Here is a 23196-nt window from a genome sequence, read left to right as displayed (position 1 = left end):
CCATTTCTATCTGGCTTTAGGCCTGCTGTTTGCACAGGAACTGCCTTGGCCGCCCTGATGGATGACAGATGCCCCAAGAGAAACTGGGGAGTGTAACCTTACTGATTCTCCTGGACCTCTCAGTAGCTTTCTGTGCTATATTTGACATGGTATCCATCTGGATTGTGGTTGATTCCAGGAAGCAGTGTTGAAGGGGATCACTATTCCACTCCTTGAGCATTTATGCAATTAGGTCTCATGGGGTCAGTCTGGTCCCCTATGCTTTTTAATAGCTACATGAAACCACTGAGTGAGGTGCCATTCAGAGATTCGGGGTGAGGCGCCATCAGTATGTAGACACGCCTGCGCCATTTCTTTGTTTCATCTAATTCAGATGAAGCAGGTAGTCTAATTCATCTCTTTCACCTAATTCAGGAAATGCTAAACCAGTCTTCGAGCACAGTTTTGGACTGGGTGACAGCTAACAACCTGAGGCTCAATACAGATAACACGGAGGAGCTGTTGGCGGGTGGTTCGGCTTTCCCTGACCAGTTGGTTACATAGGCTTGTAATGTTTCTCAAAACATTGTGTTACTCCACAATCAGCTCTGTTCTCAAAATAATAATGGAAACTCCCTGATAAGGCCATGGCCCTGAAAGCCAGAACATAGCCCTGAAGAGTAATAAATGGTTCCCAAAACAGGAATGTAAAGATCTTGATGGAGAGCAGGGCTGATGTCGGGGGAAAAACACTTGCTTCTTTGGCTTGTCAGGCCCATGTGCCTGCAAATGCCAGCTTGACATACCCAGGCTCACATGGGTCACACCATTCCAGCACAAGAGGCTGTTTCCTCCTTCTTATACCACTGCCTGGCAACCAGGAGAGAGCTAAAATAGGCTTCGCAGAGAGAGCTGCACTCCATTGCCTTACAGCTTTTTCTGCTGCAGCACAGTTTTAGCTGTGGTCATAAAGCTTTCCATGCTGTCTAACTGAAGACGGTGCATTCAGTTCTCCATACCAGGCATTCATGGCAGCACCTTTGTTGCTGCCAGTGTGCAGAGTTGATCCATGTGCTGAGTGGATGTTTGCAAATAGGTATGTCATGAAATAGAATAAACTGAAAAGCCACAAAATGGGTCAGAAATCGAAGTGGTAGAGGAGTTACGTCACTCATCCCCATCCCAGGTAGGTGCCAGTGACGCTTGAATAATCACATTCACTAATATAATTTAGTATAGTTATTCACTTGCCTAACAACTAGTAATTACAATAGGAATGGATGTGCTATCTGGAGGAAGAATTTGATTTTCTTAATGTACCCAGCATGCACAGCACATCCAGAACGGGGCATGTGATATCACTGCCACCAAAGCACATTATACTGGAGGGATAATTGCCTGGATTCTGTGTAGCAAATGGGTCATCGTGTTGTGTCCAGACCAAACTCCGCTCCGCCAAAATGTAGCCACTGCCACATCACTGAGCTGCGGTTCGATCAGGTGGTAGAAGGATTAGCCGGTGCAATGCACCATTACCAGGGTACGCCCACCCGACTGTACAACAATCTTTGAGGAGGCTCCTTCCGTGGACCCCAGCAAATGGGTAACAACTGTACACTTACTGCACTAAAAACTCTGATCATACATCTGGAAAGACATTCAGCTCAAATGCATAGCCATTTAATAGTGGGTGTTTTTTTTAACCCTCTCCCAGCTGAGCCCCACTATTTCTGAGGGCATGAATATGCATAGCTTATCCAGAGATGACTCAGCAATGTGAATACATTTGGCAAAGCTCCAGGCTAGCTGAGGAAACCTGATCACTGGCTGTGCTTGGGCATCTGAAGTTCTTGCATTCCCCACCCCCACCCCGGATGTGCGAATTGTTCATCTCCTTGAAGCTAGAATCTAATTTAGTGCAGCAGGACATGGCCCCGGGCAGGGCTCACAATTAATTATCCCCAATATTCATGTTGGCTTTTAAGTACTTAGCTGGCACAGTTTATTCTCCTGGCACATGTTAGATTTTCACAGACCATCAATTCTTATTTTGTGCATGGACCGTGAAGGCAGGGTGGGGAAACAGGAAGGAGATGCGTAGGGGACAGAGAGTAGGGCGCAGAAGGGGAGGAACAGGAATCATCACATCACAGCGGCCTCATCCTTGACCACTGAAAGCCCCATCCAGATGTTTTCTATTTTCTGAGCATCTCACAGTCACGGCTTGGGTGTTTTCACACTTTCCTTTGTGATCACAGCAAGTGGAAATGCAGTCTTCGTTAAAACGGAAGTAGACGTTCCCCTCCAGTTCTGGGGAGCATGCGGCACAAAAACAAAGTCACTGACTGACCGGGGCCTCAGGCTGTTCCCCTAGCGACAGGCCTTCCACATGCACACTGTGCCATCCAGCGAGACTGACACATACTGCAGGGAAGCAAAGAGGGGAGCAACAAATCAGGGGCCCAGCAGCACCAACACCCACCCTGCACTGGGCTTTCATCACAGATTGGATGTCTTCATGTTGCACAGTGTTTACCCACAATCCTCTCCCCCTCCAGTCTTTGGCCTTTGTGGGTCTCCCATCCAGCTGCATGGCAGGGTGGAAGGAGGGACATCAGCACAAGCCAAGTGCAGCCTTCTTGGTAAGTGGCTGGACGTCTCCAGAACATGCAAATTTGCATTAAAGCAGTGAACTAGGAAGCTGCCTTGCAGGATGCTCTCTAGGCTGCTCAGTCACCCGGGCAGGAAATCAGCCTGACCAAAAGAGTCTGGTCAGACACCTGGAGGCAGCATGGCACAAGGGACTGGGACCATGCTAGAGACAGTGCATGTCTCTGTGTGCGTCCTGGCTCTTGCACTACGCTTCTGGTGTGGCTGAATGCCTGTGCAACTTGAGGGTGTGCCCCAGAATCCTTAGCAACATCTCCAGGACTCTGACCCCCTTGGTGTAAGCAGTGAGCCAACCCTCCCAACATGCACCCTTGCATTCTCATGGTCACTTCTCACGTGAACTGAGCAGGCACCCCAGAATCCTTTGTGATACTGCAGAACAGCCTCCCTCAAGCTGGGGTCCTCCCGATGTGTTGAACTACAACTCCCATGGATTAAACATCTGGGGGGCATCAAGGGGAAGGCTGCTACAGAAGCTTCTGAGGCATATTCCTAGACTGGAGGGGCAACTCTTGCCTGCCCCATGAAGAAGGAAGAAAAGCCTCGGACCAGCCATTGCCAGCTTAGATACAGGCTGCGATGGGAAGTGGCACATCTCTCCTCTCAGCAGGATCCGACTTGCTCCCAGCTGTTGTTAGTGGAACCAGACAGATTTTTAAAAGACCAGGAAATCGTCTGTTCAGTCTGCCCTTGCTCTACTGCACTGTCCTAGGTGATCACATTTATGTGTTTATCTCCGTTTATGCTGCTGTGTATGTCTGGGTCATTTTTTACGTTATGGTTTGATGTTTCTTGTTTTAGGGCACAATCCTGTACTGAAGATATGCTAGTTAGGGGGCTATACAGGATATGGTGGAAGCCCCGCTAAACCAGCACAATGCAAGATACACCACGGAAGAATCGCTGGCACCATTGCTGGGATACACCAGTGGAACGCTCCTGTGGGTATCTGCTATGCTGGTGAAGATGCACCAGTACAATGGCAGCGCGTCTCTCTCCCCACCATGTTTTGTGTTATAGGTTTGCTCAGCTAATGACCGTGTTGTGAGTGGCTTTGAATTACTTGTAAGATAAAGCAGGCATATTTTGTTAAAGTTCACATATACATACATACACACCAGTTTGGTTGTGGGGGGAGTGCCAACTCAGCACAATGTACTTATTCATACAGGAAAGAACAATCCTTTGCCAGTGCCACTCTGCTCAGTAAAGTGAACATGACCCCACCAAAGAGTAACACTCCATCAAAATGCACCTGGCCCTCTGAACAGGATGTTGATAGATACATATTGGGCACGGGGCCACATGGCTTGGAAATGCATCATTGGCGCATATCCATTGCCTTGTGCTGTTTCAACCATTAGAGTTAAGAGAGGGGAAAGCTCCCAGCTCCCCATACCTGTTCACTGACAGGGTGGCCCCAGTCCCTCATACCTGCTCCATTTCTGGGACATGGATGAGACCCCTGATGGTATCTTGATGCCCTGTGTAACTTTGCACCTGCACGCCAGAGTTTGGGTCATAAACCCTGCAAGGGAAAAGAGGCAGAGCCACAAACACATTCAAAACTGGCCTGTCATCTCATCCCTCCCTCCAGCATCTGCATCACCCCATGGCTACCTGATGGTATCATGGACCCCTGCAATGATGCAGCCATTGACCTGGTCGATGCAAAGGCAAGTGATCCCCCCGGGGGCTCTCAGGTCCTGTACACAGCATCCACCATCTTCCTTCTGTGTGAACCATATAAACAGCTTGTACCATTCATGCCACTACCAACGAAGACTCGCCAGCGGAGGAACAGAGGAAGCGGCTTTATACAGAGTCAGTCCATCTAGCCCAATATTGTCAACACTGACTGGCACCAGCTCTCCAGGGTCTCAGGCAAGATCTAGGGGATTGAACCTGGGACCTTCTCATGCAACGCATGTGCTCTCCCACTGAGCTAAGGGCCATCCCAGCACCACATTCTGCCTGAGCATTAGAACCCACTCTGCAAAGGTACCTTGTAAAATATCTGCTCTGGCCATTGGTTTTCTAATAATTCTAAGACATGACTGTTTATTGTATCCCAGACAATGAATGACTCCTCGGAACATTTATTGGTCATATATTCACCCCAGCTCTCCAGCAGCTCAATGATTTTCCTTCCTCCTTGCCATCAATATACTCAACCTATGAAAGATGGGCTGAAGTCACCATCTGATGAAGTGCTTACCCAGAGCCGAATGGAGCCATCTTCAGCACCACTGACCCACACGTCTTCTAGTGGGTGCCAGACCAAGGCAATGACAGCAGCTTTGTGTCCACAAAGCTCAGCCAGGAGCACCAGGTCAGCACAGTGAGGATTAAAAGCACAGATGAAAACTCCGCCAGTGCTAGAAGAGAAGGCAAATTTCCTCCTGCCAGGACCAGGAGGGTGTGGGCTGTGGATGCAGGGATGACACAAGCCTGAGCAAAATCAAATGATCAGCCATGAGCCCAAACCCAGTGATGGAGTCCCTGCAGGAGGGAGTGCATCTGCCCCTGCTGCCAAGAGGGAGACATGTCAGGGCTATATTCTTCCTCCCAACTGGGGCTCTCAAGGGATAAAACTGCTGTTTGAAAGCATTCCATGGCTGCCCCGTTTTCTCAGAGACACAGGAAGCTGCCTTATACTGAGCCAGACCATGGGTCCATCTAGCCCACTATTGCTGACACTGACTGGCAACAGCTCTCTGGGGCTGCAGGCAGGATTCATTCCTAACCCTACCTAGAGAATACTGAGGATTGAACCCGGGACCTTCTGGGTGCAAATCAGGTGCTCTCCCACTGAGCCACAGTTCCTCCCTAAGGAAAGACAAACAGACTCACCCACCTCTGCTGGCAGTAGGCCACATCCAGGATGGCCCCACTGTTCCCCAGCAGGCAGGAAAAGGCGTTTTGCAAGGAGTGGTTCTGCAGGTTCCAAAGACACAGCCGTCCATCCCATCCCCCACTGAGCTGCAATGAAATGATGCCGCGAGAGGCCCTGCTCCACAGTTCTGCTCCGTCCCCTCCAGTGCACTCTCCCTCCCCCACTCCCCGCTCTGTGGCACTCTCACCCACCCACCGCCCCTCTATGCACAGTAAGTACCATGAGAGCTCTTCCTGCACCCAGGCCTGTTCCCGCTCTAGCCCTTTCGGCCACCGACAGAGAAGGGGCTGTCTATATAATCTCAGGGTGGCCATGTCTCCTACTTTACAGGGAGCATTCTATTTGAAGGGCTGTCCAGTTCAAGGCCAGTTTAAAGACCCACAAAAAAAGAGAGAGAGAGAGAGAGAGAGTGCCCCTGGAATGAGCACCTAGACAGCAAACAGGCACACAGGTCACCGGGCCACAGTCTTCCTACTATGGTGGGTGGAATTGAATTTCAGTCAAAATTATCACAATGATTTCTACATTTGCATCTATGCCCATAAGTAATCATATGCCAATTTAATGCAAATCAGTGTCCTTTTTGGTCTCCTTTTTGGGTGATTTGTAAGATCCCTATATGATCTCTCCCAAGCCCATTCTCTTGTTCACTTACCAGGTAGGGGAAGAAGGTGCTGGTGTCGTTGCCTGCCAAGGTAAGTGCTGTCACCATGCCTGTATGCCCGCACAGCACTGTTCTGCAGGTGAAGCCTATTTAAGGTAATACTAGCATGAGAGGCAGTAGCAGGACAGAAAAATGAAAAGGGGGGCTGGGATCTCTCTAAACACCCAGGAGGCTCCACCAGGATGTATCTGGAATTATTTTTTTTTATCACAGTAGAGCATGCTTGACTACACCAGCCTGCTTGGTACTAAACAGGGAGGGAAGGCACCAATACCAGAGCAGGGGGAGGAAAGATGGAGTCTCAAAGGTGCACATGAAGAAACATTTAATGGCCCAAGACATTTTGAAGGTATTTTTCAGAGGCACTTGGATGGACAAAACACTGTGGCCTACAGCACACTCTGGTTCATTTGGTCACAGGGCATGGTGGCATAGGAGAGCTACCCAGATCTGTGCTCAACTGCCCCATGTGGTGAGCCACTGAACTGCAGGTGGAATCTTCTCAGTAGGGTATGTTCAGGCCCTAGACTGACTGCCCACCCAGCTTGGCCACCACATCCTTTTGGACAGGAGTATTGTGGCTGCTTTTATTTTTGTTTTTAAGTGATGTCATTGGTTTTATTATGGATGTCACCCTGAGAGCTTCAAGAATAGGGCAGTTCATCAATCAATCAATCAATCAGAAAGAGGGCTTCCTGTTCCAGCTGAGCCATGCTAGAACAAAATTGGTCTTCTTGAGCTCTGGCACATTCAAATATGTTTGGTTGTTCTTTGGTTCTTTGGCCGGGTTTGCCCTTTGGTTCTGCTTTCCTCTTTGGCCCTGACTACTGGCTTGTCCCATGGCTCCTAGGTCACCTCAGTCAGCTGTCCTCAGTCCTGACAAGGACACAAGGTGTCCACCTAAGTGCCTCTGAGGAAGGATATCTTTGAAAAGTGTCAGACCATTAATTTCTGTGCACCTCTGAGACGCCATCTCTACTGCCCTCCCTCATCAAATCGTACTCCAACCCCCTTTCTTCACCTGGTACAGAACAGTCCAAGGGGTCCGGGGCCTTCTCATTTTGGACACAGGTGGGCGCTAGTGTTCTAGAGTCTTGGTCCAATGGAGGCGGGCGTTGCTACAGCATGGGAGAAGAACTGTTATCAACAGTTAAGGGAGCCTCCTGAGCCTCCTGCAATAAGCCTGGTATCTGTAGAAATTGTTCATTATGCACCACCCTTCCCCAACCTGGTGCCCTCCAGGCTATAACTCCCATCATGTGTGCCTTCCTGTAAGATAAATATCAGCCACTGCATTTCTCTTGTAATACAAAGTAATCGGCGGTGGAATGGAGATATTATCTGAAGTGGCAGCTGGTGGCTCCAATGTCAGTGGGGCAGTGAACCTGATCTAGGTTTCATCAGTACTCTACAGGAGCTATCTAAGGCACTGAACCCTATCCCCAAACTAGGTTCAGCACCTTGGATAGCTCCTGGAAAGTTCTGGCTGGGTCAGATTGAAACACAACGCGGATTCATTACCCCAGTAACATTGGAGCCACCAGGTCCCACTGATTCTGTGCCCAAACCTGAACCCTGGGCCGAAAATGGGCCAGGCAATCATGCTGTTCTGCTCACTAAACCATAGTTCGGAGTGGGCTACTGCTTTCTTAGTTGCTTCAGTTAAAGATATGTGCTTGGCTGATGTAGCTTTCCTGCCTTGGCGGGCAGAGGCCATTGCTCCCTGCAGATTACCTACAACAAGCATGTGATTTCTGCCTTCCTTCTTCCAACCATGGCAGTTAAACTAGTTTCACTGTAGTGTACTATTTAGTTCACTTGTGCCTCGCACAGAGCTGACAGTCTACCTGTCCTAGGTGACTGGGATGGGAAGGAGGCTGGGGTAGGGGCTTGCTCTCACCTGGGCAGGGGCTTCAGTGCCTGAAGCCAAGTTCTCGAACTCCCAGAGATAAATGTTCCCGTCAGTTGCAGACAGCACCAAAATATCCAGCTGTTCAGCAAAAAGGGCCCTGCCAAAGGCCCGGGGTTCTGTTACCAAGGCAGTCACCCTCCTTGCAGCTTCACAACAAACACAATACAGCAAAAGCTGAGTCTTCCCTGCTCTGTTCTGGCCAGCTTAGAGAGCGCTGGCACTGGACTCCGTGCCATGTCAGCCCTCTTGGCAAATGCCACCTGGCAGTCCTGAGTTCCAAGCCCAGGGTGGAGTCTGCATGCACGGCCTGGTGCAGAACCTCAGCCCTCTGGGCCCAATCCAGCCCTCTGGGATTCCCCAGATGGCTGTCTTCCTTCCCCTAGGCCCCCCCATTTCCCCTGACCATTGGTCATTTGGTGCTCTCCTGGCTTTTGCACCTTTTCCCCCATTCTAAAAGGTTGAAGTGCCTCTCCTAAGGCTGAGTTACTGGCAGGAAAAGCATTACACTAAAACATGCTGGTACGTTTGGTATTCTAGTCCCACCCTCTTTGGCCTTTAGCTCCACCCACCCCTGGAATGCGGCCCCTGAGAGCTTCTCCAAAATGGAATTTAGCCCTCAGACTGCAAGAGCTCAAAGCCCCCGGTCTAGTGCACATGCCTGCATTGCACACGAATTGCTGTCCCTTTGAGGATCCATGTGGCACGCGGAATGGAAAAATGGCCCCAAGGAGTACCAACCTGTGAAGCAATCGGACCCCGGAGGAAGAAACAGAAGTGACTTGTTCCCTTCAAGGTTACTTACGCAGCAGCCTGTCTGCTACAGTAGCACATACTGCTGGAGAGCGCACTTTGGCCGTTACCTTGTGAAGCCTATGCTTTTCTTCGGTGTGACTTTGGCTGTGCGCTGCAGCCTTGCGTAGCCACTTGGGTGCCCACTAGAGGCCTTTCCCCATTTCCGGGGGGAATCTGGGCGAGGTTGTAGCTCCTCCCCGCAGCCCTTCTCCACCGGCTGTGCCAAGGGGCCTCGCCGCTCCAGATGGCCTTCGCTCATGTGGAAGGACTCCCTGCTAAATGAAACAGAGGCACAGGGGAGAGGGTGTGGAGCCATTGCTGTGGGCAGGGTGAGGCGGGGGGTTGGTCGGCCATGGAGGTTAGGGCGGATGGCCGCATGACCAGAAGAAGCAGAGGACTGTGGGAGGATAGCAAAGGCCACCAGGACAGGCAGAGAGCGCTGCTTGTCTGCAAGCACCCAGTGTTTTTCTAGAACAACAGGGCGGGCAGGGCCAGCCATACCATATGGTGGTATGTTTGGTGTAAAACCCAAGCATGCCGTCATATTTTGCTGCCTGAGACGAAAGACAAGATGGCACCCTCTCCCAGTCCATGTTCAAAGCCACCTGGACTGGCAGATGGATCTGTCTTCAGCACTCATGATGAAGCAGCATCCTCCACTGCCCCTGAAGGCAGCAGGCTAACTTAGGGGGCACAGAGCAGGCCACATGGCCCACAGGTCTCTCCTTCAACCCCTTGCTGCCACCTCCCAGCATGTGCTGCCTGAAGCGACTGCTTCATTCTGCCTAATGATAGGGCCGGCCCCTGGGGGCAGGTGCTGGAGGAGTGACACTTCAGAAACTCAGTCACTGGAGTCCTAGTCACAAGTCCTCCAGATGGCGCCTCAGTCAGGCAGCCAGCTTTGCTCTGCCCTCACCTTCTCCAACCAGGAAAGGCAAAGGTAGAGAGATGCAGACTGAAGCACCAGCGCAAGGAGCGCTCCTCAGGCCACCAGCTGAGTCCCCTCTCCTGTCCTGTCTCCCTTCTCAGAGGGGGCAGGGCTTTGTAGAAAGTGCCATGGGCTGGATGGGAAGGCCTGGCAGGCCAGATTCAGTTTGCAGGCCAGAGGTTCCCCATCCTTGTGAGAAATGGAAGGGAGACTCCTCCTAGATGATAGCTCTTCTACAGCCTTGCACCTCTGCCAAGGGCCAGCGACCCAGGCTAAAGGCACGGTCATCCGAAGGACCAGAGAACGGCAGCATGCTTAATACTTATGCTCCTCCATAGTGCTGGAAACTACCCAGGGCCTTTTATCTGGGTGCCTGCCTGCTGCAATGTCTCATGTGCCAAAGGCTGTGTTTCCTCTGCTTCTAGGCTCTCAGGGCAGCCTCTGCCCATGACTTTTCCTTGTACAAGGCACTTCCATGAACCCATGTCATACACCTGGGCCTGGCAGCTTTTCCTGGACTGTGGAGAGGAAACCTTACCCATAGATGAAGGGAGAGATGTAGCTCCTTTCCCATTTCTGCAAAATCCCACTGCTGTCTCCGGTGAAGAGCAAAATGGGCTCCTTCTTGGCTAGTGGTGGAGAAACATTGAGAAGGTCAACGAGGGAAGACTTGGATTTGGGAAAACCAGAAAAGAGATTATCGCTGGACACAAAGTTCAACCTGACCAGTAGCTGGCTTGGCCCGGCCAGATAAGGTGCTCTTGGCTTTGAATGCCTACATGCTGTGTCTGCCTCCTGATCCATCCGGAGCTGGACTGGAGCTGCTGCACAGCTGCAGACCTGCTTGGCCGCTTACCATAGGCGAGACATTCCAGGGGGTGTTTGCAAGGCAGCACTGTCAGGCAGCCCAACTCGCTGTAGCGCCAGACCAGCACTTGCTGTGGCTTTGCTGTGCCTGAAAGCAGAAGGAAACGTCCGGCTTTTTTCGGCCTGAAAGAAACCTTTTGGGTTACTTGAGATGACTTGGATTATTCTCAGAGCTCTTGCCATCCACCGAGCTTTATAAGATTTCTGAGGAGGATGAATGGAAATCCCAGTGTTTACTGAGAACAGAGAGAGCATCAGCTCTTCCTGTTTGTGCAAACAGGAATCTCTACCCATCCGGATATAAATGTGAGACAGTGGTGGGAGTTAGTAAATGTGCCAATATGAAACATGAGAGAGCTCTAGTACCTCCCAAGTGTGAGACTTTGCACCCAGGCTGCGTCTGAATGCAAGAGGCATCTTGGCTCAACTAGATCACCCCTGGTTCTGAGACTATCCCCCCTTCTCAGGCTTCTGTATCAATTGATTAATTAACTACATTAATTACACTTATATCATTTCATCCAGGGAGCTCTGGGCTGCATACATAGGGCTGCCTCCCCATATTATCCTCACAACAACCCTGTGACGTAGGCCAAGCTGAGGGATTGTAAATGGCCCAAGGTCACTCAGAGAGCTTCATGGCCAAAACCAGGCCTCCCCAGATCCTAATCCAACACTCTGAGGGTCAGCAACCTGGTGTCCTCCAGGTGTTTTGGGTGACATTTCCCATAATCCCCGATCACTTGCCTTGCTGGGTGGGGCTGATGGGAGTTGTAGTCCAAAATACCTGGAGGGCAGCCAGTTGCCTTCCCCTACATCAGGTTGCCCTAGTCTCTTCCATTGAGCTGATTTTCTTCTAGCTACATGAAAGAACATGATCTACAGCAGGGGTGGGGAACAATATTCCCCCTAGGGGGCAGAGTGCCCCCCTCCCAGGCCCCTCCAGGCTGGACAATGTCAGGGGCAGAGCCTAGCTGGTGACATCAGGGGCTGGGCCCTGAACCCCTTGACATCATTGTGTCCCTGGTCAAAGCACAGTCTGGAGCTCTTCCAGTTGGTGCTTTGCTCATCCTTTGTCATCCCCAAGAGGCTCCTGCAAGCACCGGGAGGGAGAGTGGCACACTAAGTAAGGGGAACCCCCTTGTTATAGTACAGGGATTCCTCTCCTTGCCTCCTCCTGAAGCCCCTGGTAACTTCCGGGCCAGGAGGTGGGTTGTGCAGAGGGAGAAGATCTTGGGGAGAGGGGCCTGTGGAGGACGTCCAAGCCTGCCTAGGATGGGGAACTTCTGCAGCCCAGAATAGACCCCCTGCTTCCATCCCTGATAAGAAAGGACCATGAATCCAGAATCCATGCATAGGTGATTGGGAGACCAGGTGTGGTCTTGTACTGCAGATGCCGAGGGAGACACCAGTACACTACTGGGGATACTCACCAATCACATGCCTTGAGTCTGGCAGGCTGAAGAGTTGCTGGAGAACAGGCCCATCCTTCTGACTGCTCTGGAAAGTGGATATGAATGGTGAAACCTGGAAACAGATCAGCACAGGCGGCCATTTAAATACCTGTTTCTCTATATTCCTTCCCTATCATGTAGAATTGTACATAATAGCTATCTTTACTGGGGAGCCAGACAAAGATCAAATGAAAAGATGAACTTGTGAGGGAACTGTGAAATGCTGGTGTCACCATGTGGTTCACAGCAATAGACAAGGCCACAGATTGTTCAGCAGTGCTTTTGGTTCTGGAATTACTAACAGCTACAAAGAAATGCTGTCTTTGAATATGTTTTGGCAGGGTCTGGAAATCCAGGAATACACAGTTAGTGGCACTAGCAGCCTTTGAAGCATCCACCACATGAAAATAGCAAATGAAAAACATGTTGTTGCGGAGGCCCCCTGAATGGGAGGATTCAACAGCTAAGGAAACAACCTCCAAAGAGACAGAATTTAATCTCAATTATATCTGCCGCCTGACATTTGAGAGAGGATTAGAGTAATTTTTCAATATAAAATGGTTGTGTATACTCTTTATGTCATCTGTACCATGCCATCAATCAGGCAAATGGGTCTGAGCTGTCAAGGAGAAGCAGTTTGTTACAAGAAACATAGTTCATCAAAGAGCTATCTCTGTAGCAAAGGCAATTTTCCAGATGGTATTAAGTAATGCATTTCAGGATTTTTTTCTAGCAATCAAGATCGACCAACAAAGGACAGGCAATTACTCAAGGGAAAAAAATCATCCCAGAACAGCCCTCCCCAACCTGATGCCCTCCAGATGTGAAATGCCCATCAGCCCAAGCCAACCTGGCCATTGGCTGATGATGATGGGAGTTGTAGTCCAGGGCATCGGGAGGGCACCAGGTTGGGGAAGGCTGTCCTAGAGAATAATTCCCCTTCATAGGAACAAAGGAAGCTGACTTGCACCAGGACAGCCCAGTATTGTCTACTCCAGGGGTCAGCAACCTGCCCTCCAGATGTTTGGGACTATAACCTCCATAAACCCTGCCCAATGGCCATGCTGGTTGGGGCTGATGGGAGTCATAGTCACAAATATCTTGAGGGTGCCACTTTGCCTAACCTAGGTCTACTCTGAGTGGAAGGGTCTTGGGGCAGAGGTCTTGTCCATCATCTGCTACCTGAGATCCTTTTAACTGGAGATACCAGGGAGTGAACATGGGACCTCCTGCATGCAAAACATGTACTTTGTCATTGAGCTTCGGTCCCTCCCCTCACAAGACACGGATTCACAAGCATCCTTAGTTGGCAGCGCCCACCAATACACTGGAGAATGCCATGCATGGATCACTAGGCTGCCAGGTTGGAGCCAGTGCAGCACGACAGGCTGAAAGGCTTCGGGTCCCAGGTCTGTAAATGTGTTCCAGACAAACTGGCAGTTTACACATTCTGCCCAATCAAGTAATGAAGCTTTCCTGGACTGTCCTGCTTCAGGCTGCTGTAGGCGGGAGATTGCATGCTTGGATGCGGCCCATGCAAGTCTCCCACCTGCAACCTGCAGTGGTGCAGCTCCATGAAGAGAGCCACCACTTGATTCTGCTTGACGAATAAACTGGGTGAGCAACAGAATTCCGCTTGCGAGTCTCCTTAGCGAAACACCTGTGTACCATTCACATGACATGACCAGCCCTTTGGCATCTATTGTTCTCCACTGTGGTGGTGACTTTGCTGAAACCAAACTGGCCAGTGTTCGTTTATATGGTCTCCATGTGTGACTGTGCGTGTGTGTGTGTGTGTGTATATATATATAAAGATATACACACACTCATGTATATATGTGTACGTGTATATATGTACACACATATTATACGGAGATAGAGATGATATAGAGACAGGAGATGCAAACTAATGTGGAAGTTGATTATCTTGGCCACAACTCGCAAAGACAGGAATGGAAGGAAAATCCAGCATATCCTTCTGCAAAATAAATAAATATTTATTTATATATACATATTTAAAAACTAAGGCCCTTTCCTGAGTCCAAAATTGTTCTGTGAAGTTGTCCATCTTCACGTTTCCCTGCGTTAGTTGAAGGGCTTGCAATGCCCAAACATTGCCAGTAGAGGGCTCCTTATAACAGCAAGTCCATTGATTCAGGGCAGGGGCAGGGCAGAAGCAAAAGAGGTGAGCTGCTGCAGATACAGGGAAATGCCACATTGTGGGCTCCTTCAGACGGAGCTTTTATCCTGGGATTGAGGTTGCTCCTTCATGGAAGTTTGCAGACTCTTTCCATGACGCCTTGATCATTCAAGGCGTCTCCTGCACTAAATGCCCTTTGTGTTTTGTTCCGTTTCTAAATAGATCGCAGATAATGAGCTATCAAATAATCTCCGTTGTGTTCTGCTTCAGTTTCCTCCATGAAAAGAGTAAAAGCGGCAAGAAGAGGAGTGAGATCAGTGAAAAATAATGAAAGACTCAGATACAGGGCGAAGGAGGGAGAAGGGGGTGGGGGAAAAGGAAGCACGTGAAAAAGGGAGTCGTTGCGATCCTGCATTTAAACAGAAGCAGAAAGCCCCGTTTTACATGCAGGATTTTAGGCTGCTGTAGAGATGCCCTGTGTCACTCACTATTTCTCCAGACTGGGGCTCATAAAGGGTGGGTTGGGATGTGCCACTAGTGATCCAGATGACGCCAACAGATGCCACATAGCACAGTCCAGTAATGTTTCCAGTGAAGGGGCCAAGTCTCTGGATCAGCTGTCCATCCTGGGACCAGATGCCAACTGTCTGGTCAAAAGAACCTGTGAGCACCCTGTAGAGGAGATCACAGGGAAGCAGTAAACGGCAGCGAGGTGGAGGGCCAAGGCTGCATTTGGGTTTCCCAAACTATGCCCCATATCCCCCCAATTCAGTGGGTGCTTCCTGTGCAATCACACTGTCTCATTCATGGAATATTACAGGAGGTCCAGACAACGTCTTCATCTTCCATTTGTAGCCCTCCCATGTTTTTTCTGTCTTTTTTCTTACCAGAAAAAATCAGCTAAGGGGGAAGAAAGGCGGAACAACTGCACAATGCCTTAGCGCTAAGAGCCCTCCTTCTGGAAGCACCCTGTATTTTCAGTGTATCGCTGAAAAAGGAGAGAGCCTCTCATCCTTTTCTGCATCAAAGGTTCCCATTTTATTCCCACCAACCCACCCACCACAGCCTGTTACACTCAAAGCTGCTCCCTCCCTGGCTACAGTTCCATTTAAACCCCACAGCTTCCACTTCCTCTTTGTGGTAAACAACACCGTCCTTCCAAAACCCTCTTGCTCTATATTTGTTACAGTCCAACCCCTACAACAAAATCCATTAAGAGAAAGAGGCATTTCCTTCTGCCTGTCCCTTCCCCATCCTTGTGCCAGCTTTTCAGGAACTTTACACCATGTAATATGCAAAGCCAGAACATAAAGGGGAAAAAAGGAGGAGGAGCAAAAGACAAATCCACCTCCCCAGTGCAAACAGGGGTAGCTTCCCACAGGACTTGCTTCTAGGTCTGTAGTTAATCGGAAGGAATCAAGGACTGTAAGGGAAGGGGGTATCTGCAGAGTTGTTTTGAAGGGCCTACATGTGTGTTAAGCACACACCTGATCCTCACAGTCTGCATGTGGACAAGTGACCTCAGCTCACACTTGTCCTTCAATCGTCCCCCATCCATCCACATCACGGTGGAACATGCAGGACCATTACAGGCCATGCCATATGGGCTGCAGAATTCACCCTTTTCATGTGAACAAAGGGGAAACTAGGACAGGCTTTGCCCACTTCCCCTGCTCCTACCATTGCAGTCATGAGAGCAGTGTGGGAAGCTGCAAGGCAAATGCAACACCAGTCTGTCCTTCAGCATAGGAGATTCCCTTGTAGTGCATAATCGGCTATTCTATCCCAGCACCACCTTCCGGATCCCATCTGGGACGTGGTCGATCAGTCCCCTGTCCCAACTTGAGCTTGTACCTTGTGGTTTCCTGCTGGCGCACCAGCAACAGATGGGTGATGGCTGCACTGTGGGCACGGGAGATGCAATGCTTAGTCATCAAGCCCTTCCTCCCCAGAGTTTGGTAGGTGTCAAAGATCAGCAGCCTCTTGTCATACCTGGAAAGGGGCACAGAGTTGATCTACTGAAGGTGGGAGCTGGCCTCAGTCGATGGGGAAGAAACCTCCCAATGTGGCAGGCCCAGGGTTTATGAGACAGCTTGCATTGCACAGGGGACCTGTGGCTCCCCTGCCACTCTCGGGGAAATTCTATGACTCACTGCACTGCCCTTCACAGTCATCCAGGAACCACACTACTGTCACATTGTCACACACCATCCCCTTCCCTAGCAGGACTGTCCAGGGTCTGTGTGATCAGGCTCTGCATGATATGAGTGGGGTCAGATAGCAGAATTTCACATCAGGAAGGGTCTAGCCAATGGCAATCACTCCTGCTGGCTTCTCAGAGGGTCTGTGTTCTGAACTTCTGAGCCGTCTACCTGCACGTGGCATCTGTTCTTCAGACACACCTCCAGTGCCAGCTCCAGATGCTGGAGGGCCTTGGGCAAGACACCCTCCATGGGCCCCCCCCCCTCAGCATGCCTGTCTTCTCACCACCATGGTCACCAGCTGCTCTCGCTCCTCCTCCTCTTTCTCAGCACTGCAACCAGCTGCTTCCTCGACAGACAGAGAGCCAGTGAGCAAGGAGGCTGCTATATCTCCTGCTCCTCCTTCCCACCACCACCGTTGTCCAGGCCAGAGCGCGAGGCAGGTGAACAAGCAGGGTGCAATGATGAAGAGGGGGACTAAGTCCAGGGGTTCTTGCCAGTTGGCCCTGTGGGGGTGAGGGCCCTAGGCAGGTGCCCAAACGCGCCTACCATGGATGCCCGGCCTGGCCCACGCCCTAACTTACCCCGCAGTGTATATTTGGTTGTCTAGGCAGGCGATGCAGGACACGATGTCCGTGTGGGTCTGCTCAGAAAAGCCCTGGCTCATGTTGACCATGTGCCCAGATTCTCTCCTTTCATCCAGGGGGAAAGCCATCAGGCGCCCCCTGCTGCCACAAAGCAGGAGGTGCCGAGCCAGGCTGATTGCCATGGTGAAGATAGGGTAGCCCAGCTGGAGTGAGAAAAAGGGCCAGGTGGGACACAGGAAGAATGTACACAAAAGACGGGGCTGAGGGACTGGAGGGAAGACACAATTGCCACAGCATGATCTGATCCAGCCTTGCCTTCCCCGATGCCCCCCCACCATGTTTTGGACTATAATTCCCAGAATTTCTGACTGTTGGCCGCACTGCTGGGGCTGATACGAGTTGAGGTCTAAAACATCTGAAGGGCACCCAATTGGGGAAGGCTGATTTAGCAGTTGCCCTGCAAGACTCTCTGGAAGAGCTTGGTAGTTGTCAAAGATTGACCAGCAGGGCACTTGAACTCCTAAGGACAGCTAAATCTAGTCCTGTCTTACAGAATGAATATCTCACCACACACTTCAGGGGCACAAATTATATTTATATGGAATACTGACAGGGAATGCTCCTCATTATCCTGGCAACCGTGTGTCACTGAGATAGCAGAGGCATCAAGATCCTTGGCAGGGCAGATCTCTACCTAAGGTAGAATTGTAGTGCCGCAGAAATCCGGAGCGTGTTCCTTGGTGGCTTGAGAAGTCCTTGAAAAGTGAGGGCATGGCATGATCTGTCCACAGCACCCTTCCCCAACCTGGTGCCCTTTAAAGGTGTTGAACTGCAACTCCCAGCATCCCCAGCCAGCCATGCTAGCTCAGATGCTCAGAGTTGTAGTCCAACACATCTGGGGGCCACTGGGTTGGAAATGGCGGCTCTGCCATGTGTGATCAATTCTATGCAATGACATACAATTTTAGAAAAATGTTATGAGTTGTTGTTATTGTTGTTGTTATTATTATTATTCCCTGACCCCAGGATGTAATGAGGGGGGATTCTTACCAGGAGACGGTCAAGCACAGTGCCACCTGCAGCCCACACAAGCACAGAGCTGTCATTGGAAGCAGAGAAGAGGAGCCGTGCTTGTGCCCACGACAGGAAGTGGGTGACCCAGCCAGCATGCTCTTTGGTGCGCAGGGACACGCGCCCACTCTCCATGTCCCACCACTGGATCACTCCATCTATCAGAGCAAGAGGAATGGCAGGCTGCTCATTTGGCTCAGGGCTCATTTCAGGAAGAACCTGAAATCTGTTATTTTCCCTCAGTATTTAGAAAGAGATTCTCAAGAAATGGACTGTCAGGTTTTGACTGAAGGCATCCCCTGATGAGCTGAAGCACGCATTCAGAGGTAATATTTGGACATGGGACCACCTGCTGAAAATGTATGGATGGAACAGAAAGCAGGCTCTGGATAAATGCTGAAGTGTGTGTTTTAGACTGTGCTCTGCTTTGGGGATGGAAATGGTGACTAATATGGTGGAGATATAGTTGTCCCAAGATTTTGAGAAGTGCATGAAGGAGGCATTGAAGTGGAGTAGAATTTAATGCTGTAATGAGCAGAGAGAACTAAAAAAAAGTCCCACTTACCTTTCCTGACAGTTCACCCCCTCCAACCAATTAAATAAAACTACCCAATTTGGCTTCCAGTGACTTTTCTTTTTTTAAATAGTACACCACCTGAATGGCACCATTTTCTTGGTGGAAAGGCAGCATATAAATCAAATGAATGAATGAATGATCTCCAGCTTTGTCAATTAAAAAAAACTGTCTAGTTCGGCCTTCCTCAACCTGATGCCCTCCAGAGGTGTTGCACTACAACTCCCAGCATCACCCAGCCAGTGTGGCCGGCTGGGGGATGCTGGGAGTTGTAGTGCAACACCTCTGGAGGGCACCAGGCTGGGGAAGGCTGAAGTAGTTTCTCTCAACTTCTTTTTCCACCTGTGATGGAATTTGTGTGGGTCACCTCAGGATGGAACAATTTTGAGGAAACAGCTAAATTTTACATTTTCAAAAATGGGGGACCTGCCACTGTGTGTTTGTTTCTTCTTCCTAGCAAATCCTGGCAGGCTCCCAGGTGAAACTATCTCCGTACATGGTAGAGTGCAGTGTGAATGTTCGCAGCCCCCTCCCACTTCCCACCTGAAGACTGTAACCAATTGCAGACCCCACGGCTTAAGCATAAACCACTTTTTTCCCTCTCCACCCCCCCTTTTTGCTTCAGTTACCATCTTGCCTAGGGAACAGTTCTGAAGAACTCAAAAGCTTGCACAGTATTTTGGGACTACTCAATGGCTACTAGTCGTGATGGCTCTATGCTACCTCCAGTATCCCAGGCAATATACCCATGTACACCAGTTGCTGGGGCACATGGGCAGGAGGGTGCTGTTGCACTCCTCTCCTGCTTGTGGGTTTCCTGCAGGGAGCTGGTTGGCCACTGTGTGAACAGAATGCTGGACTAGATGGACCCTTGGTCTGATCCAGCAGGGCTCTTCTTACGTTCTTAGGGGAACTTTGCGTTGGCCTAATAAAGGGATCCTACTAATATGGATTTCACCATCTTTCTTTGGGAATCTTTCCAGCTAGGACTCACCTTCAAATCCAGTGAGGCACTCCCGTCGAGCTGTATGGTACCCAAGAGCTGTTATGGGACGGCGGTGACGTTCCTTCACTCGTAGGTGCTCTTGCATAGCCATGGCTGTTGTCAAAGCCAGATGAAGAGACTATGGGGGAATGGAGGGTCACCTCTCTAGGCAGTTTCTAGGTTTGTCAGCCTCAGATCCTTGAAACCAAAAGTCATGTTCTCTCCACGTGTGGAGAGTAGTTTAAGATCATGTGAAGATGCTGCAAACAATTGTATTTTTAAACTTCATCTAGCCATCTGCAGTCTGAGGGTTGATATGTGCAGTCACATAGCGGTAATGTTTCCATAGTGCTCCTCCACAAACGGTCGGGTATGTCATTTATTTAACCTACAAAACAAAATCATCCTGGAAACCATGGAAGTATTATGTAATGCCCATATTCAGTAGATGAAGAACCTAGAACTCAATCCTGATCCAAAGGGAGGGGAGGTATAGCAAAGACAGAAGCAGAGGCAGCTCTATATTTGGGGTGAAGGGGCGGCGACCCTCTGCCTCTCCCCCATCCACTTGTGGCAGAGAAATCCCCCCACAACCACTTACCTTTACTCCAGTGCACAGCACGCAGCTGCCGGTTGCCCCGCGTGACCTTCTCCGGCCCTCCTCTGGCAGTCTCAATAGAAGACTGGGCATCTGCCCTGCCCTCCACCCCACCAGCCCCAGTGAGCGCCAGCTGCCACGAGGTAGAAGGCAGCAGAGGGGGCTTCCCTAGCTCTGCGGCAGCAGCCCTGAACAACAGAATGACTGCATCCAATGCAGTGCATTCCAGTGACTGCTTGGATGAGGAATGCTTTGGGGTTTGTGGCCAGTCCTCAAATCTGCTTTGTAAGCAGCCATTTCAAAAGGGTGGCTGTGTTAGCCTGTGGCAGCAAAAGCAACGCTTGTGGCACCTTAAAGTCCAGCAAAGGGTTCCACGGGCTAGACCAGGGGTGGGGACCCTCAGGTCCAGGGGCCAAATTCAGCCCTCCTGGGGTCCCAGTTCAGCCTCTAGGTTCCCCAGAAGACCATGGTTCCTTTCCCCCAACCACCCATCATTTGGTGGTCTCCCAGCTTTTGTGCAGTTTTCTCCCCCATTCTAAGATGCCGAAATGCCTCTCAGGCTTAGTTACTGGCAGGAAGAGCTTTGAGCCCCAAAATGTGGTATTGCTTGTATTTTTGGAACCGTCCCTTAGGCCTTCAGCCCTGTCCCCTTTGCTTTCAACCCCACCTACCACTGGAATGCGGCTCCCACAAGCTTTGCTAAAATGGAATTAGGCCCTCAGCTGAAAGAGCTTCCCCATCCCTCTGTACTCCACCATGGATGGAGATAGTTTCACCTGGGACTCTCCCAAGATCTGCTGGGAAGAAGAAACAAACAAACAATAGCAGGTCCCCCATTTTTTAAAATATAAAATTCAGCTGTTCACTCAAAAGTGTTCCATCCTGAGGTGAACCACACGGATTACATCATAGGTGGGAAAAGATACAAGTGGGAAAAAATACAAAAGATTCCATCATAGGTGGAAAAAGATACTCCATCAGATACAAGTGATCCAGTGGGCTGTTATCTGGATCAAGAAAGCCCTCCCATCAATTCATGTTCCCCCCAGTTTCTCCTCTATTCAATATTACCTCAGTATAACGACTAACCAGTCCTCATGCTAATAGCTTCTCCAGGCAATTTTCTCTGGACACATCTAAAAATAATACTTGTCTTGTATTCCTTACATCAGGAAGGAGTTAGAGAAGTCGGTGAGAAGGGTGACCAGAGCATGCCCTGGGGCAGGGCTAGGGAACTTGTTTCAGCCGGAGGGCCAAATGCAATTTTGAAGAAACTATTGGGGGCCACACTCCAGTGGTGGGCAGCAAACGGGGCAAAGCCAAAGGCAAAAGGTGTGGGGCCCCAAATACAAAATAAATAAATAAATTACAGCTTAAAGCTTTTACTGCCAGTAATTACGCCTTAGAATAAGAATTTCAACCTTTCAAAACGATTGGTGGATGGGGGAAAGGGAAGGGGCCCAGTGGAAGGGTGTGTGGCCTTCTGATGGGACCACAGGAGGGCCAGATTTGGCCCCGGGGGCCTTAGGTTCCCAACACCTGTCCTAGGGCGATCAGACATAGAGGAGGACAGGGATCCTGCACCTTTAATAAATGCGCAGAGAAGGGAGAGTCAGCAGAAGAAGTTTGTCTCTCTTGCCTCGGTGAGAAAAGATGCATCATCTGAAATGTTCCCCTCTCTCCCCAATTGTTAAAAGCTTCAGAAGAAGCCCTGTCCCCCTTGGCATCTGGCCAACCTATCTGAGGGACTAGCGGCTTTGTAACCCCAAAGAGCTCATCTGCAGACATCCAACTCCTCTGCCTCCTCCTCTTACATATGCCTCCCTTCCTGTGCTTATGCGGAGGGGTGGGTACAGCACAACTCCCCACGCTTTTTCCAAGGGGTTCCCGGGACCTTAACAAGCACAGGCGGTCGTGGCTGGGTCCGCCGCCCATGCAAGGTTCCCCAGCCCAGCCCAGCCCAGCCGCGCCTGTCTCTTGAGACTTGCCCACATATGCAGCGCGCACAGCAAGCCGACTTGGGGCGCAGCGAGAGATTCTCCAGAGTCTCAGGCGGCGCCGCCTGGGGAGATGAAGCCAGATTTCTCTCGTTTACTTCCTGCCCCTGTCGCCATGGAAATGAGAGCGAGAGGAGGCGGGAGGGAGCTAATCCCAGGGCTCTCCCGCCGCGCCGCCGCACTTTCGTGTAGTCGTGGGAATCCAGAGCACCGCGGCAGCTGCGCCTCAAGAGACAACGGGCGATAGCCAATGTTACGTCCCATTCATTTCAGTGGGTCTACTTTAAATAGGGCTGACATTAGATACGACTCAATATCTGGCTTTTGTGCTCTGCCTTGAGTGCAAATCAGTACCACCCTTTTTACTCAGGAGCTTCGTAATGCTGGGTGGGCGCGGTTCACGTTTTCACCACTCCGGCTATGCGGAGTAGTTACAGCATGTTCAGGAGAGTAACTATTCATTAACTGATTATATTTATATCCCACCTTTCCTCCACGGAGCTCAAGCTGGTGGACATGGTCCCTGCCATCACCCATTTTATCCTTACAGAACACAACCCTGTGAGGTAGGCTAGACTGGGAGGCAACGGCTGTCCCGAAGTCACCCATTAAGCTTCATGCCTGTGTGGGGATTTGAACGCAGATCTCCCCAGGCCTAGTCTGGCACTGTAACCACTACACTGTACTGGCTGTTCTTAACTAATCTGTGTTAACGATCTTCACTTGGTGCACCTTGAGCATGTTTCTCTCTGCTTTGCTCTGGAAACGGCAACTCTCCTTAAAGCCTGGTTAATGGGGTCTTTCCATTGGACGGCAGGGGTGGCTCTAAGTAAACAAAAGCCATTTTAGTCTAATACAGGGCTGGGCAACTTGTGGCCCTC

The 23196-nt window shown here is 50.4% G+C and overlaps 1 protein-coding gene across 1 annotated transcript; it reads right to left on the bottom strand.

Annotated features, from left to right (window-relative positions):
- Positions 1–1639: 1639 nt before the first annotated feature.
- On the bottom strand, positions 1640–22407 carry LOC146354643 (uncharacterized). Its single transcript, XM_084839445.1, has 18 exons — positions 22307–22407; positions 19730–20108; positions 18141–18319; positions 17088–17293; positions 16157–16294; positions 14791–14974; positions 12142–12235; positions 10698–10796; positions 10380–10470; positions 8982–9188; positions 8110–8218; positions 7231–7327; positions 6201–6295; positions 5507–5631; positions 4868–5051; positions 4270–4382; positions 4084–4177; positions 1640–2403 (listed from the first exon to the last, which is right to left on the bottom strand). The coding sequence occupies exons 2-18, from the start codon at positions 19830–19832 to the stop codon at positions 2350–2352; spliced, it is 2172 nt and encodes a 723-aa protein (XP_084695571.1). The 5' UTR covers positions 19833–20108; positions 22307–22407; the 3' UTR covers positions 1640–2349.
- Positions 22408–23196: the final 789 nt, after the last annotated feature.

This window comes from Heloderma suspectum, chromosome 2 (genome assembly GCF_057233095.1).
Source record: "Heloderma suspectum isolate Gila_16-S chromosome 2, 16-S_ref, whole genome shotgun sequence".
Taxonomy (NCBI): Eukaryota; Metazoa; Chordata; class Lepidosauria; order Squamata; family Helodermatidae; genus Heloderma; species Heloderma suspectum.
This window is presented reverse-complemented; position numbering and strand designations above follow the sequence as displayed.